This window comes from Oncorhynchus gorbuscha, unplaced genomic scaffold (genome assembly GCF_021184085.1).
Source record: "Oncorhynchus gorbuscha isolate QuinsamMale2020 ecotype Even-year unplaced genomic scaffold, OgorEven_v1.0 Un_scaffold_1054, whole genome shotgun sequence".
In the NCBI taxonomy this organism is placed as follows: Eukaryota; Metazoa; Chordata; class Actinopteri; order Salmoniformes; family Salmonidae; genus Oncorhynchus; species Oncorhynchus gorbuscha.
In genome coordinates, this window is record NW_025745954.1 from 71,643 (window position 1) to 89,544 (window position 17,902).

The 17,902-nt window shown below is 50.9% G+C and overlaps 1 protein-coding gene across 3 annotated transcripts in view; it reads right to left on the bottom strand.

Moving 5' to 3' along the window:
* The window catches only part of LOC124021112 (mitogen-activated protein kinase 6-like), a 36,379-nt gene that overhangs the window by 9,852 nt on the left and 8,625 nt on the right, over positions 1 to 17,902 (bottom strand). For all 3 annotated transcript variants that reach the window (XM_046336439.1, XM_046336440.1, XM_046336438.1), the window contains exons 2-5: positions 16,682 to 17,614; positions 12,122 to 12,439; positions 1,226 to 1,370; positions 299 to 463 (exon numbers count right to left, since the gene is read on the bottom strand). In XM_046336439.1, the coding sequence (XP_046192395.1) occupies positions 299 to 463; positions 1,226 to 1,370; positions 12,122 to 12,439; positions 16,682 to 16,918 (865 nt within the window). In that variant the 5' untranslated portion in view covers positions 16,919 to 17,614. The remainder of the gene's footprint in view (positions 1 to 298; positions 464 to 1,225; positions 1,371 to 12,121; positions 12,440 to 16,681; positions 17,615 to 17,902) is intronic.

Below are 17,902 nucleotides of genomic sequence, written 5' to 3' on the forward strand. Positions count from 1 at the left end.
GCCAGTAGCTTGGCCAGTGGGTTGGCCAGTAGCTTGGCCAGTGGGTTGTGTGGCTGGGACATGTCACTGTGTATGTGTCTACACGAGTGCGAGTCTAGACTCACCCTGTGGGCTGACGTCGGGCAGTAGCTTTGGCCAGTAGCTTGGCCAGTGGGTTGGCCAGTAGCTTGGCCAGTGGGTTGGCCAGTAGCTTGGCCAGTGGGTTGGCCAGTAGCTTGGCCAGTAGCTTGGCCAGTGGGTTGTGTGGCTGGGACATGTCACTGTGTATGTGTCTACACGAGTACGAGTCTAGACTCACCCTGTGGGCTGACGTCGGGCAGTAGCTTGGCCAGTGGGTTGTGCGGCTGGGACATGTCACCGTGTATGAAGACGGGGATAACACTGTGTAACTCCTGCCTGTCCTCTTCTCTCAGCACAGGGATGGACTCCAGGATCAGCTGCATCTGCTCCAGTTCATGGGCTCCTGCAAGAACACCGGTTCAACACAGGGTTAAAAACACAGGGTTAAAAACACAGGGTTCGTTTACACCCAACTGTCAGGCCACCAACTCAGTGGCCTTGTGGTTAGTGTCCATCCTGAGATTGAAAGGGGAGGGGGGGGGGGTTTGATCCTCGGTCGAGTGAGTGATGCCAAAGACTCTAAAAACAGGACCTGATGCTTCTCTGTCTGGTCACTAAGCATAAGATTCAGTCAGTTTAGCTAGCCAACTCTCCAGGTTACCTCAGTTTAGCTAGCCAACTCTCCAGGTTACCTCAGTTTAGCTAGCCAACTCTCCAGGTTACCTCAGTTTAGCTAGCCAACTCTCCAGGTTACCTCAGTTTAGCTAGCCAACTCTCCAGGTTACCTCAGTTTAGCTACCCCACTCTCCAGGTTACCTCAGTTTAGCTACCCCACTCTCCAGGTTACCTCAGTTTAGCTACCCCACTCTCCAGGTTACCTCAGTTTAGCTAGCCAACTCTCCAGGTTACCTCAGCTAGCAAGCTAATTTTCAAGGTTACCCCCCCAGAGTTTACACTGATATAGACAAGCAGCTCCATATCCAACCCCCTCCCCCTGGCACCACTTAAAACTGTCTGCCCCATATCAGTCACACCATGTCAGAGAGTGTGAGCTCTGCCAGAACCCACGTGCCATGAAGCCTGTGGCCTACATTTCTGCCCCGTAGTTCAGTGGCACAGTGAACCTGCCTCACCGGTCACCCGTGTAAGTCTGTGCTTGACTGACCTGCGAAGAGCGTTTTCCCGGTGAGCATCTCGGTGAAGATGCATCCGGCAGCCCACATGTCAATGGCCTTGGTGTAGTTGTTAGGAGAGAGCAGCAGGCGAGGAGACCGGTACCATTTAGTCACCAAGCCCTCAGAAAGATGACCCTGGAGAAGGACGCAGAGAGGAAGAGGGGAGGGTGAGTTAACACTTCTTTAGTGAGAAGTGCACACTAAGAGTTGAACGGGAGCAAGAGCCTGATAAAGCTGAATTCATAAGAACCCTCCCTCTCCCTGTTCAGAATGACTCAACCCCTCTCCCTGTTCAGAATGACTCAACCCCTCTCCCTGTTCAGAATGACTCAACCCCTCTCCCTGTTCAGAATGACTCAACCCCTCTCCCTGTTCAGAATGACTCAACCCCTCTCCCTGTTCAGAATGACTCAACCCCTCTCCCTGTTCAGAATGACTCAACCCCTCTCCCTGTTCAGAATGAACCCCTCTCCCGTTCAGAATGACTCAACCCCTCTCCCCGTTCAGAATGACTCAACCCCTCTCCCCGTTCAGAATGACTCAACCCCTCTCCCCGTTCAGAATGACTCAACCCCTCTCCCGTTCAGAAATGACTCAACCCCTCTCCCCGTTCAGAATGACTCAACCCCTCTCCCTGTTCAGAATGACTCAACCCCTCTCCCTGTTCAGAATGACTCAACCCCTCTCCCTGTTCAGAATGACTCAACCCTCTCCCTGTTCAGAATGACTCAACCCTCTCCCTGTTCAGAATGACTCAACCCCTCTCCCTGTTCAGTTCAGAATGACTCAACCCCTCTCCCTGTTCAGAATGACTCAACCCCTCTCCCTGTTCAGAATGACTCAACCCCTCTCCCTGTTCAGAATGACTCAACCCCTCTCCCTGTTCAGAATGACTCAACCCCTCTCCCTGTTCAGAATGACTCAACCCCTCTCCCTGTTCAGAATGACTCAACCCCTCTCCCTGTTCAGAATGACTCAACCCCTCTCCCTGTTCAGAATGACTCAACCCCTCTCCCCGTTCAGAATGACTCAACCCCTCTCCCCGTTCAGAATGACTCAACCTCTCTCCCCGTTCAGAATGACTCAACCCCTCTCCCTGTTCAGAATGACTCAACCCCTCTCCCTGTTCAGAATGACTCAACCCCTTTCCCAGTTCAGAATGACTCCTGCCCTCTCCCTGTTCAGAATGACTCAACCTCTCTCTCCAGAATGACTCAACCCCTCTCCCTGTTCAGAATGACTCAACCTCTCTCTCCAGAATGACTCAACCCCTCTCCCCGTTCAGAATGACTCAACCTCTCTCCCTGTTCAGAATGACTCAACCTCTCTCTCCAGGATGACTCAACCCCTCTCCCTGTTCAGAATGACTCAACCCCTCTCCCTGTTCAGAATGACTCCTGCCCTCTCCCTGTTCAGAATGACTCCTGCCCTCTCCCTGTTCAGAATGACTCCTGCCCTCTACCAGTTCAGAATGACTCCTGCCCTCTCCCAGTTCAGAATGACTCCACCCCTCTCCCTGTTCAGAATGTCTCAACCTCTCTCTCCAGAATGACTCAACCCCTCTCCCTGTTCAGAATGACTCAACCTCTCTCTCCAGAATGACTCAACCCCTCTCCCTGTTCAGAATGTCTCAACCTCTCTCTCCAGAATGACTCAACCCCTCTCCCTGTTCAGAATGTCTCAACCTCTCTCTCCAGAATGACTCAACCCCTCTTTCTCGCTCTGTGTGTGTTCAGAATGAATAAACAGAATGTGACTGAAACTGGTTTATCAGCTCTTATGAGATACACCTAAACCACAGACCCATAGGTTACTAGTTTATTTCAATGAATGAAACAGTTGTCATGCTACTGTACTGCTGTGTGTGTGCGTGTGTGTGCGTGTGCGTGTGCGTGTGCGTGTGTGTCTGTCTCTCTCTCTCTCTCCAGGTCTGTATTGACTTCAAAAGCACCATTGATCCTGTTAACTACATTCAGCTAACGACCTCTTAATGGTTGAGAAGCAGAGACTCATCAAAGCTCTATCAACAGAACAATCTGCTTCTGGAAGCTTCCCCGACCGCTCCCTATAATGGACCCTGGTCAACAGTAGTGCACTGTAAAGCCCTATAATGGACCCTGGTCAACAGTAGTGCACTGTAAAGCCCTACAATGGACCCTGGTCAACAGTAGTGCACTATAAAGCCCTACAATGCACCCTGGTCAACAGTAGTGCACTGTAAAGCCCTACAATGGACCCTGGTCAACAGTAGTGCACTGTAAAGCCCTACAGCCTGGTCAGCGCACCCCTACAGCCTCGCACGCCCCTACAGCTGTAAAGCCCTACAATGGACCCTGGTCGCGCCCTACAGCCTCGCGCCCCTACAGCCTCGCGCCCCTACAGCCTCGCGCCCCTACAGCCTCGCGCCCCTACAGCCTCGCGCCCCTACAGCCTCGCGCCCCTACAGCCTCGCGCCCCTACAGCCTCTGGCCCCTTTGCCGCACAAACAGTGAAAGAAAGAGCAAGGAGACATACACAGGCCCAGTCAGCAGCCACAGAAAGCAGGATAATCCCCCTGCCTCACACACACACACACACACCAATCTGTACTTCCGGGACAGTAGAGTCAGCAACAATACGCTGCCTGCCAGTCTGCCCTCAGGCCCTGCAACACAAAAGGTACCCACCAAACCAGTGCCCAGTCTTGTTATTCCATCCTCAAAAGTCCCCACAAGGACAGTAAAACAAGATCACACCCACAAGGACAAAGGCTATTTTAAGCTTACGGGTTAGCTGTTAGGGAAAATTGGATTTTGAATGGAAATCAATTCTTGATCCCCACAAGGTCCCATGCTGTGTGTGTGTGTGTGTGTGTGTGTGTGTGTGTGTGTGTGTGTGTGTGTGTGTGTGTGTGTGTGTGTGTGTGTGTGTGTGTGTGTGTGTGTGTGTGTGTGTGTGTGTGTGTGTGTGTGTGTGTGTGTGTGTGTGTGTTACAGTGGTAAAACAACACCCTCTGACCTGGGGAGAAATCATTAGTCGAAAAACATGAAACCATTTAATCCAACTGGAAAACATTTTGCAACGAAAACCAGTTTCTATTGGACAAATTCAAGTAGGCCCCTCCCCGTTCTGTTCCATTGGCTTCTGTTTGGTTCCCTGCTACGTCAGAGTGGTGAGCTGGCTGTTTCGGTCTCTGTCGCTAGAGTAGCCTAGTGGTTAGAGCGTTGGACTAGTAACCGGAAGGTTGCGAGTTCAAAACCCCCGAGCTGACAAGGTACAAATCTGTCGTTCTGCCCCTGAACAAAGCAGTTAACCCACTGTTCCTAGGCCGTCATTGAAAATAAGAATATGTTCTTAACTGACTTGCCTGGTTAAATAAAGGTAAAAAATAAATTTAAAAAAGGCTCACACACACACACACACCCTGTGTGTCAGTCAGGATATCATTATACAATTTTGAGAAGCACACAGGTTGTGCTGACCTTCTAAACGTAATGAACACCAGTCTGTAACCATGGCCTCCTTTATTATGGACATACCAATAAATCAATGAATTAGCTCAGGTAGGATAGTCCCATACTAAGCAGCCTAATGTCTTCAGCTCATAACAAGGCTCAGCTAGCGGGCCAACAAGGCTCAGCTAGCGGGCCAACAAGGCTCAGCTAGCGGGCCAACAAGGCTCAGCTAGCGGGCCAACAAGGCTCAGCTAGCGGGCCAACAAGGCTCAGCTAGCGGGCCAACAAGGCTCAGCTAGCGGGCCAACAAGGCTCAGCTAGCGGGCCAACAAGGCTCAGCTAGCGGGCCAACAAGGCTCAGCTAGCGGGCCAACAAGGCTCAGCTAGCGGGCCAACAAGGCTCAGCTAGCGGGCCAGCAAGGCTCAGCTAGCGGGCCAACAAGGCTCAGCTAGCGGGCCAACAAGGCTCAGCTAGCGGGCCAACAAGGCTCAGCTAGCGGGCCAACAAGGCTCAGCTAGCGGGCCAACAGGCTCAGGCTCAGCTAGCGGGCCAACAAGGCTCAGCTAGCGGGCCAACAAGGCTCAGCTAGCGGGCCAACAAGGCTCAGCTAGCGGGCCAACAAGGCTCAGCTAGCGGGCCAACAAGGCTCAGCTAGCGGGCCAACAAGGCTCAGCTAGCGGGCCAACAAGGCTCAGCTAGCGGGCCAACAAGGCTCAGCTAGCGGGCCAACAAGGCTCAGCTAGCGGGCCAACAAGGCTAAGCTAGCGGGCCAAGGGCCAACAAGGCTCTGCTAGCAGGCCAAGGGACAACAAGGCTCTGCTAGCGGACCAAGAGACAACAAGGCTCAGCTAGGGGGCCAAGGGACAACAAGACTCAGCTAGCGGGCCAAGAGACAACAAGGCTCAGCTAGCAGGCCAAGAGACATGTGCACCAACTGGAAATGATCTAGGTTGAATGACAGAATGATCTAGATGTAGAGACAGGAGAAATTATCAACTTAACAAAACCTGGTGGATATTCTAAGCAACACCAGGGTCCGGTTGGCTGGGTGGGTATATTTAGAAATGGGTAGATGTCGCTCTTGCATCAGCAGTTTTTAAGCAACTGAAGGAGCAGTTAGAAAACCAGCCAACCAGCCAGCAGAATGTCATGAAATCAGTCAATACACTATCAGAAATGAGGAAACTCCAAGCAGTTCCCAGCAGTCAAGACGACTGTAGTCAGAGATTTGGCAACAACCAGCATGGTAGACTGCCTGTAATGTTGCATAAGAAGTCTAGAACGAAAGAGGTTCTGAGAATCCACAGCAGATTAGAACAAGTGAACATTCTAACTAATTGTCTAACTCATTTCAGGAGAATTCACACACACACACACACACACACACACACACACACACACACACACACACACACACACACACACACACACACACACACACACACACACACACACACACACACACCAGACCAAAGCCACAGGTTTGCAACAGTCAGAGAGGCTGTGTTATCTAGCCCAGTGTGTGACAGAGAGAAGAACCTGTTTCCACTCACTGAGCACTGTGCTGTTCTCACTGCCAGTGGGTCTTCCATTCATGACAGGAAGAACAGCCATGCTGCTATGGTTCTCTATGTAAAGCCTTTTTCTGGGTAGAATAGTTTACATTTTTTGCACAAATGAAGCTAAAGTAATGTGGTTTAAAAAAAAAAAACATATGTATGATCTGTCTCAGATGGGTGGCTAACACCTCAGTGGAAGGAAGGGGGGGGGGGAGGGAGGGAGGATGAAGAGGGAGTGTAGAGGAAGGAAGGAAGAGAGGGAGGATGAAGAGGGAGTGTAGAGGAAGGGAAGAGAGGGAGGATGAAGAGGGAGTGTAGAGGAAGGGAAGAGAGGGAGGATGAAGAGGGAGTGTAGAGGAAGGGAGGAGAGGGAGGATGAAGAGGGAGTGTAGAGGAAGGGAAGAGAGGGAGGATGAAGAGGGAGTGTAGAGGAAGGGAAGAGAGGGAGGATGAAGAGGGAGTGTAGAGGAAGGGAAGAAGAGGGAGGATGAAGAGGGAGTGTAGAGGAAGGGAGGAGAGGGAGGATGAAGAGGGAGTGTAGAGGAAGGGAAGAGAGGGAGGATGAAGAGGGAGTGTAGAGGAAGGGAAGAGAGGGAGGATGAAGAGGGAGTGTAGAGGAAGGGAGGAGGGAAAATAAGTGGAAGGAGAGGAAGGCAGCAGTTGTAGAGTACTATAGGGTTGTCTCAGAGAACCTGGTGACAGAGGATTAGTGGCTAGGTTTCCTCAGAGAACCACACGAAGCTAGCTATACACACACACAGCTTTAATCCCCAGGAGATAGGTGTTAGGCATGTCTTTATACACACAGCTTTAATCCCCAGGAGATAGGTGTTAGGCATGTCTATATATACACACAGCTTTAATCCCCAGGAGATAGGTGTTAGGCATGTCTATATATACACACAGCTTTAATCCCTAGGAGATGTGTTAGGCATGTCTTTATACACACAGATTTAATCCCCAGGAGATGTGTGTTAGGCATGTCTATATATACACACAACTTTAATCCCCAGGAGATAGGTGTTAGGCATGTCTTTATACACACAGCTTTAATCCCCAGGAGATGTGTGTTAGGCATGTCTTTATACACACAGCTTTAATCCCCAGGAGATAGGTGTTAGGCATGTCTATATATACACACAGCTTTAATCCCCAGGAGATGTGTGTTAGGCATGTCTATATATACACACAGCTTTAATCCCCAGGAGATAGGTGTTAGGCATGTCTATATATACACACAGCTTTAATCCCCAGGAGATGTGTGTTAGGCATGTCTATATATACACACAGCTTTAATCCCCAGGAGATAGGTGTTAGGCATGTCTATATATACACACAGCTTTAATCCCCAGGAGATGTGTGTTAGGCATGTCTATATATACACACAGCTTTAATCCCTAGGAGATAGGTGTTAGGCATGTCTTTATACACACAGCTTTAATCCCCAGTAGATGTGTGTTAGGCATGTCTTTCTACACACAGCTTTAATCCCCAGGAGATGTGTGTTAGGCATGTCTTTATATATATATATATATACACACAGCTTTAACCCCCAGGAGATGTGTGTTAGGCATATCTTTATATATATATATACACACAGCTTTAACCCCCAGGAGATGTGTGTTAGGCATGTCTTTATATATATATATATACACACAGCTTTAACCCCCAGGAGATGTGTGTTAGGCATGTCTTTATATATATATATATATATATACACACAGCTTTAACCCCCAGGAGATGTGTGTTAGGCATGTCTTTCTACACACAGCTTTAATCCCCAGGAGATGTGTGTTAGGCATGTAGAATGGTTTATTTTAGAGCTGTTGCTCTGCTTATAAAAGGCGAATACACGACTCAACTAAGTTTTTCCCTGCCGTTTTAAAAGCCTTGTGAACCTTGGAGTGGAAGCGGCGAGCCAAGAGGAGCGCTGTGTATGTGTGTGTGTGTGTGTGTGTTGCTATAGCTGGGTAATTGGGTCAACGTGAGTATGTGTGTCATGGGAGGAGGACTGTGGTGGAGTGATCCGAGCTACAGCAGGAAGCATGTGTGGTGGTGGAATGACGTTCTCTCCCCTCTATCTTTCCCTTCCTCCCCCCATCCCCCCCCCCTGCCTCAGCCCCCCACACATTTTTCCCTTCCTCCCCCTGTCTCAGCCCCCTCCCTCTGTCTCAGCCCCCCATCTTCCCCATCTCAGCCCCCCCGTCTCAGCCCCCTCCCCCTGTCTCAGCCCCTCCCTCTGTCCCCCCCCCCCCATCTTCCCCCGTCTCAGCCCCCTCCCCCTGTCTCAGCCCCCTCCTCTCTCCTTATAACATTCCAGGAAATGTACACCTGCACATCAAGAGCAGCGACCATCTGCAAACCTACCAGTCTGCTGCTTCTTCATAATGACACACAGGCCTGGAGGGTGTTTAGGGGATATACGTCTCATTCACACCGATGTCTTTTCAGGGTTTTAGATGAGAACCACTTGTTTGGAAAATGACTAACTTACTTGGTTAAAAAAATATTTAAAAAACACCCCTTAAACCACTAGTTGCTCACATGTAAAAGACCGGCATGGTATTGTCTTCATTTGATCTAACTTCCTAGAACAAAACTGGGTTCAATAAAACGTTTTATATTCCGATAAACAAACCCTCAGTATGTATGTCAAGGCCATTTTGAATTAAGAAATCTTCAGGGTTGGATTACATCTTGTAAAATAGGAGGTCAAGTTGCCTCACTGAGCAGATGTCATATCACTCAGCTAATGCTAGTCTACACAGCCATGACCCTTGACCTGCTTCACTGAAGGGCACACTTAAGCTAAGCTAACTGCTAAGCTAGCTCACTCTGGTCCCGGCCGAGTCCCTGCCATGCTCACTGTGCCAAGCCGAAAAAGGAATGCTATTGCTAATGCTAAGCTAACGGACGCAAATGCAATGCTTTTGCCGAACCCAATGCGTCTCGTCAGCCCAAGGGCACGCTAAGCTAAATGCTAAACTAACACTGGTTGTAACAGGTCAGCCACGTTCCCTGCTTAACCTCAAGGCATGATTATGCTACGTTAGCAGCTTGAGAGCAGCTCTAAGGCTTGGAGAAAGGCTCCCACGATAGGCAGGACAAAGGAATGATTGACTGACTGGGAGGGAAATGCACAGGATGCTTGATTCCTGCCTGCACGTGAATTCCAGACATTCTTGGTGGTGGGCCACTGGGTGTTTGACTGCTGCGGGTCCCACAGAAGCAGGCTGAGGAGGCTCTGAGAAACTCTGCACACAACAGGCTCTCACACAAACCCCTCCACATACAGAACCACCCAATCCTCTAGCAGAGTTCAGAATATTTCTAAGGGTGGGGGGATGGGACAAATTCAGAGAACTTCAATAGAGCCTAAAGGAAGTCTGAGAAACAGACAATGTAATCTCCATAAGAACCCAATCACCTAAACCCAATCAGAGACAAATGTTGGCCATATTAAGCCAATCAGGGCCCATCTCTGGTCATATTAAGCCAATCAGGGCCCATCTCTGGTCATATTAAGCCAATCAGGGCCCATCTCTGGTCATATTAAGCCAATCAGGGCCCATCTCTGGTCATATTAAGCCAATCAGGGCCCATCTCTGGTCATATTAAGCCAATCAGGGCCCATCTCTGGTCATACTAAGCCAATCAGGGCCCATCTCTGGTCATACTAAGCCAATCAGGGCCCATCTCTGGTCAACACAGGACATGGAGTAGGTCTTGCTGAAGATTGGCTGATTGGCTAACAGCCGTGTTATATCAGACCGTATACCACAGGTATGACAAAACATACATTTTTACTGCCCTAATTGCACTAGTAACCAGGTTCTAACAGCAATAAGGCACCTCGGGGGTTTGTGGTATATGACCGATATACCACGGCCGAGGGCTGCATCCAGGCATTACGCCGTGCCATACACCACGCCCCCTCGGGCCATATTGCTCAAATATAGCATCTATATAGACACTATAGAATATCTATACATTGAGACGTGTGCAAGTTCTTGCCAGTGTCCCGACAGAGACCAAGGTTAGTTGCTGCAAATGGGCTGGTTCTTTATTTAGACAGAGTGAGCTGTACAAATAGCATGCAGAGAGGCAGGGCCAGCCAGCTACCCCAACAGCAGGGCAGCTTGGGCAGGCAGGGGCACGTGAGTCAAGTGGTTGTCCCACCCCCCCCCCCGTCCACTCAGGCTGTGTGTGTGTCCAGGCTCTCTGGATGGTACATGGAATGCGACACCAAATGACCGTGATCCTCTGGAGAGAGAAGCGTGCACACACACACACACACACACACACACACACACACACACCCCCACACACACACACACACTTGAGCTTCTGCAGTCCACGGAAATACAAAAAGAGTTGACATCAGCAGAGGGTCTTTTCAATAGGCCGTTCCCTTGCCTCCACCTCATCAAAACAAAACCTGCTTAGATAGGGAAAACACACAGCAGAACAGAGCTGCTATAGGGGCGAGGAGAGGCAGGAAGAGGACGGAATGTGGAGGGGGTGTCTGGCTAGAGACTGAAGATCGTGGGAAAATCTCTCCAACTTCAAACAGGCACCTGTAGCGCACGCACACGCGCACACACACACACACACACACACACACACACACACACACACACACACACACACACACACACACACACACACACACACACACACACACACACAAATGGAAATGCCAGTTTCCTGCTGTGTCCCCAGCACGATTGCTATTCAAAGAAGAGAGTGTTCTCTAGCGATGCGTCATTGCAGAGTAGCGAGTCAACACTTGATCTGTGATATGAGCCACTAAAACCAGCTGCTTTTGGGCTGTGTTGTGTGTGAAGCTGTGGCCTCGCTGTAAAAGACTCTGGCACGGGGCTGAGCAGTGTGTGAGAGAAAGTGTGAGGCCTAGCTAACTGTAAAAGTCCCGAGTGAATCCTGTGCTGTGCCAGAGAGAGAGGGCCGAGTCCCACACCAGACAGGCCCCGGTGATGACTAATCTAAGACACCTGTAGCTGCATGGTGACTACTCCACTCCTCTCTCCTCACCCCTTTCTTCATTCGTCTGTGACTCCTGCTCTCCCCTCGGAGTCCTGTCTAAAGAGCAGTGTACGACTGGGGAAAAGAGACACCTCAACCTACATTCTCCCAGAGCCAGACATATCAGCCTCATCTCCACATCTCTGAAGTTTGAACGCCTGACTGGTGCACAATATATACCACACAGCCTGGTCAGCACCACACAGCCTGGTCAACACCACACAGCCTGGTCAGCACCACACAGCCTGGTCAACACCACACAGCCTGGTCAGCACCACACAGCCTGATCAACACCACACAGCCTGGACAACACCACACAGCCTGGACAACACCACACAGCCTGGTCAACACCACACAGCCTGGTCAACACCACACAGCCTGGTCAGCACCACACAGCCTGGTCAGCACCACACAGCCTGGACAACACCACACAGCCTGGACAACACCACACAGCCTGGACAACACCACACAGCCTGGACAACACCACACAGCCTGGACAACACCACACAGCCTGGACAACACCACACAGCCTGGTCAACAGTCTAAACTCTTGTCCTCGGCACCGGGGCAGGATGTGGATGCGGCCTCCCACCCCTCAACGGAAATATTGGTTCCCAGGGCCCTTATCTCAGCGGAAACATTTCCCCTGGGAAGGGAAACGGAGGCGCGACTTCAGGAACTACCATACCATCCTTGTTAACTTCCTGCGGTGCAGTGTGGTGTGATAGGCTGATAGCGTCACCCGAGGGATTAGCCCAGTTGGTTTCTGGGCAATAAAGCCAGAACACTAGGCAGGTATCACATGGTTATTACAGACAGTAATGACTGTTAGTTGAACTAGCCTCTTACCTTGTGTGAGTAGTGAGGATCCATGATCCGGGCCAGTCCAAAGTCTCCTATCTTCAGCACCAGGTCCTCTGTGTTGACGAACAAGTTGGCAGGCTTCAGGTCTCTGTGCAGTACGTTGGCAGAGTGGATGTACTTGAGGCCTCTCAGCAGCTGGTACATGAAGAGTCTGGCGTGATCCTCAGAGAGGAGACCCCTCTCCAGGAGCTGACACAGGTCTGTCTCCATGTACTCCTGGACGATGTACACAGAGTTCACCTCTGTCAGAGAGACTATGTCCTCTGTTAGGTGACGACCGCTAGGCCCAAGGGTCTCAAATACCTGGCAGAGGGAAGGTGTTCATATGTTAACATCAACTCATACGAGCAGATATACACCTGCATGCAGTCTGTGTGTTCCTGACTGTGTGCAGTGTAACCTCCAAGCTGCCTGTTTAACACTAACTAGTGGGCGGTGGTCCAGCAATTGGAAGTGACTTGTATTGTTCGACTCAGGCCAAGTCGTATGACTGCAGAGTTTGATGTTGCAGTGTGACTTGAGCAAGGGGAGTCTCTCCCCCCCCGCCCCCTACTGTCTGCAGTGTTAGGAGCTGACCCGTTCCACTCCACTGTCTGCAGTGTTAGGAGCTGACCCATTCCACTACACTGTCTGCAGTGCTAGGAGCTGACCCGTTCCACTGTCTGCAGTGTTAGGAGCTGACCCGTTCCACTACACTGTCTGCAGTGTTAGGAGCTGACCCGTTCCTCTGTCTGCAGTGTTAGGAGCTGACCCGTTCCACTGTCTGCAGTGTTAGGAGCTGACCCATTCCACTGTCTGCAGTGTTAGGAGCTGACCCATTCCACTGTCTGCAGTGTTAGGAGCTGACCCATTCCACTGTCTGCAGTGTTAGGAGCTGACCCATTCCACTGTCTGCAGTGTTAGGAGCTGACCCGTTCCACTGTCTGCAGTGTCAGGAGCTGACCCGATCCACTGTCTGCAGTGTTAGGAGCTGACCCGATCCACTGTCTGCAGTGTTAGGAGCTGACCCGATCCACTGTCTGCAGTGCTAGGAGCTGAACCGTTCCACTGCCTGCAGTGTTAGGAGCTGACCCGTTCCACTACACTGTCTGCAGTGTTAGGAGCTGACCCGTTCCACTGTCTGCAGTGTTAGGAGCTGACCCGTTCCACTGTCTGCAGTGTTAGGAGCTGACCCATTCCACTGTCTGCAGTGTTAGGAGCTGACCCATTCCACTGTCTGCAGTGTTAGGAGCTGACCCATTCCACTGTCTGCAGTGTTAGGAGCTGACCCATTCCACTGTCTGCAGTGACCCATTCCACTGTCTGCAGTGTTAGGAGCTGACCCGTTCCACTGTCTGCAGTGTTAGGAGCTGACCCGTTCCACTGTCTGCAGTGTTAGGAGCTGACCCGATCCACTGTCCACTGAGCTGACCCGATCCACTGTCTGCAGTGTTCCACTGTCTGCAGGAGCTGACCCGTTCCACTGTCTGCAGTGTTAGGAGCTGACCCGTTCCACTGTCTGCAGTGTTAGGAGCTGACCCGTTCCACTGTCTGCAGTGTTAGGAGCTGACCCGTTCCACTGTCTGCAGTGTTAGGAGCTGACCCGTTCCACTGTCTGCAGTGTTAGGAGCTGACCCATTCCACTGTCTGCAGTGTTAGGAGCTGACCCATTCCACTGTCTGCAGTGTTAGGAGCTGACCCATTCCACTGTCTGCAGTGTTAGGAGCTGACCCATTCCACTGTCTGCAGTGTTAGGAGCTGACCCATTCCACTGTCTGCAGTGTTAGGAGCTGACCCATTCCACTGTCTGCAGTGTTAGGAGCTGACCTATTCCACTGTCTGCAGTGTTAGGAGCTGACCCATTCCACTGTCTGCAGTGTTAGGAGCTGACCCATTCCACTGTCTGCAGTGTTAGGAGCTGACCCATTCCACTGTCTGCAGTGTTGCTGACCCATTCCACTGTCTGCAGTGCTAGGAGCTGACCCATTCCACCCATTCCACTGTCTGCAGTGTTAGGAGCTGACCCATTCCACTGTCTGCAGTGTTAGGAGCTGACCCATTCCACTGTCTGCAGTGTTAGGAGCTGACCCATTCCACTGTCTGCAGTGTTAGGAGCTGACCCATTCCACTGTCTGCAGTGTTAGGAGCTGACCCATTCCACTGTCTGCAGTGTTAGGAGCTGACCCATTCCACTGTCTGCAGTGTTAGGAGCTGACCCATTCCACTGTCTGCAGTGTTAGGAGCTGACCCGTTCCACACTGTCTGCAGTGTTAGGAGCTGACCCATTCCACTGTCTGCAGTGTTAGGAGCTGACCCATTCCACTGTCTGCAGTGTTAGGAGCTGACCCATTCCACTGTAGGAGCTGACCCATTCCACTGTCTGCAGTGCTAGGAGCTGACCCATTCCACTGTCTGCAGTGCTAGGAGCTGACCCATTCCACTGTCTGCAGTGCTAGGAGCTGACCCATTCCACTGCCTGCAGTGCTAGGAGCTGACCCCCACTGCCTCCACTGTCTGCAGTGTTAGGAGCTGACCCATTCCACTGTCTGCAGTGTTAGGAGCTGACCCATTCCACTGTCTGCAGTGTTAGGAGCTGACCCATTCCACTGTCTGCAGTGCTAGGAGCTGACCCATTCCACTGTCTGCAGTGCTAGGAGCTGACCCATTCCACTGCCTGCCACTGACCCATTCCACTGTCTGCAGTGTTAGGAGCTGACCCATTCCACTGTCTGCAGTGTTAGGAGCTGACCCATTCCACTACACTGTCTGCAGTGTTAGGAGCTGACCCATTCCACTGTCTGCAGTGTTAGGAGCTGACCCATTCCACTACACTGTCTGCAGTGTTAGGAGCTGAGTTCCACTACACTGTCTGCACCCATTCCACTGTCTGCAGTGTTAGGAGCTGACCCATTCCACTGTCTGCAGTGCTAGGAGCTGACCCATTCCACTGTCTGCAGTGCTAGGAGCTGACCCATTCCACTGTCTGCAGTGCTAGGAGCTGACCCATTCCACTGTCTGCAGTGCTAGGAGCTGACCCATTCCACTGTCTGCAGTGCTAGGAGCTGACCCATTCCACTGTCTGCAGTGCTAGGAGCTGACCCATTCCACTGTCTGCAGTGCTAGGAGCTGACCCATTCCACTGCCTGCAGTGCTCTGACCCATTCCACTGCCTGCAGTGCTAGGAGCTGACCCATTCCACTGTCTGCAGTGTTAGGAGCTGACCCATTCCACTGTCTGCAGTGTTAGGAGCTGACCCATTCCACTGTCTGCAGTGTTAGGAGCTGACCCATTCCACTGTCTGCAGTGTTAGGAGCTGACCCATTCCACTGTCTGCAGTGTTAGGAGCTGACCCATTCCACCACTGTCTGCAGTGTTAGGAGCTTCCACCACTGTCTGCAGTGCTAGGAGCTGACCCATTCCACTGTCTGCAGTGCTAGGAGCTGACCCATTCCACTGTCTGCAGTGCTAGGAGCTGACCCATTCCACTGTCTGCAGTGCTAGGAGCTGACCCATTCCACTGTCTGCAGTGCTCTGACCCATTCCACTGTCTGCAGTGCTAGGAGCTGACCCATTCCACTGTCTGCCACTGACCCATTCCACTCTGCAGTGCTAGGAGCTGACCCATTCCACTGCCTGCAGTGCTAGTGAGGAGCTGACCCATTCCACTGTCTGCAGTGTTAGGAGCTGACCCATTCCACTGTCTGCAGTGTTAGGAGCTGACCCATTCCACTGTCTGCAGTGTTAGGAGCTGACCCATTCCACTGTCTGCAGTGCTAGGAGCTGACCCATTCCACTGTCTGCAGTGTAGGAGCTGACCCATTCCACTGCCTGCAGCTGACCCATTCCACTGTCTGCAGTGTTAGGAGCTGACCCATTCCACTGTCTGCAGTGTTAGGAGCTGACCCATTCCACTGTCTGCAGTGTTAGGAGCTGACCCATTCCACTACACTGTCTGCAGTGTTAGGAGCTGACACTGTCTGCAGTGTTAGGAGCTGATTCCACTGTCTGCAGTGCTAGGAGCTGACCCATTCCACTGTCTGCAGTGCTAGGAGCTGACCCATTCCACTGTCTGCAGTGCTAGGAGCTGACCCATTCCACTGTCTGCAGTGCTAGGAGCTGACCCATTCCACTGTCTGCAGTGCTAGGAGCTGACCCATTCCACTGTCTGCAGTGCTAGGAGCTGACCCATTCCACTGTCTGCAGTGCTAGGAGCTGACCCATTCCACTGTCTGCAGTGCTAGGAGCTGACCCATTCCACTGTCTGCAGTGCTAGGAGCTGACCCATTCCACTGTCTGCAGTGCTAGGAGCTGACCCATTCCACTGCCTGCAGTGCTAGGAGCTGACCCATTCCACTGCCTGCAGTGCTAGGAGCTGACCCATTCCACTGTCTGCAGTGTTAGGAGCTGACCCATTCCACTGTCTGCAGTGCTAGGAGCTGACCCATTCCACTGTCTGCAGTGCTAGGAGCTGACCCATTCCACTGTCTGCAGTGCTAGGAGCTACATTTCCATACGAATGGCCAATAAAAAGTATTGTACAGTTCGTTACTGCATTTCCTGCGTTACCTTGACGGTGTTGTCGTGGTCCAGCCTCCTGATGATCTTGATCTCTCTCAGGGCGTGTTTGACGCTCTGAGGATCCGTCAGAATGATCTTCTTCACCGCCACTCGTTTGTCGCAGTCCGTGTCGATGGCTGAGAACACCAGGCCGTTCCCTCCGTAGCCCAGAGGCTTCAGGTCCATGTAACGTGGGCCCAGGTCAAACCCGTGGATGTTCATCAGAGACTCAAACTTCTCCGCCATCTTGGATTTGGTGTTTTGACTAAGTTTGCGATTGACTTTGGGGGTTGTTCAATACAAAATGGACAAACTGACTGGAAATAAGCTATAGGAGGTCTTGCCTGGTGTGTAACATTGTGAAAATAGAAATGTGGATGGTATAACCCTCACAGAAGACTACTGTTTCCCCCTGTCTAACCCTCACAGAATCACACGGCTCTCGGACTCACAACCAGAGTAGAAAGTCATGTTTGTTTGACAAATGGAGCAACTTTTTCCAGGCCTAATATGAATGACTTTTTCAAAATCTGTTTTGTTGTTGTTGGTTGTTTTTGCCGTTCCTCCGGTTATTAAACCGTTTTTAAACGTTTATAGTGTTTAACAGCCAGCAATAATGGAATGAACTCAAGAGGCCAATTCAAAAACTACAACAGCATCTTGTTGCATCCTCACAGTGCAGATACATTCAGTGATAGACTCATCCTGTGTAGCTGCATTGATTACAATTGCGCCAAAATGAACTACAATTTTAAATTCAATTTTTTTTGTTTTTTTTTTGTGTGTATTTACTCAAATCTTCTTCCTGTTGAAACCACCGCTCATCCAAAAATGGTGTCTTGCCTTTTAGTCTTCACAGAGTAGTCTGGCCCTCAACAATCGGGTGGCTCAAGCTCACCACAGTCGCAATCAAAACTATCCTCCATTTTACATAGGGGTAACCTGAAACAGAAACAACACAATGCTTGAGGTCAGCAATCAGACAACAATCAGACAATAGTAACACTGCCATGGCTGGTTGACTGGACACGGTTCCATTCAGCCGTTTTAATAGCCTGACGTCAAACTGACTGAACGACTGTCACTGGCCAATTAATGATGACCCAAAATACAAATACATGGAGAGAAATGTTAGCTAATACATTTCAAAAAGTTTCAAACTAGGTTTTTTCATCCAATTGGCGACAGATTTTCCACACAAATATTCTTTAAAAAATCTGCATAAAAACA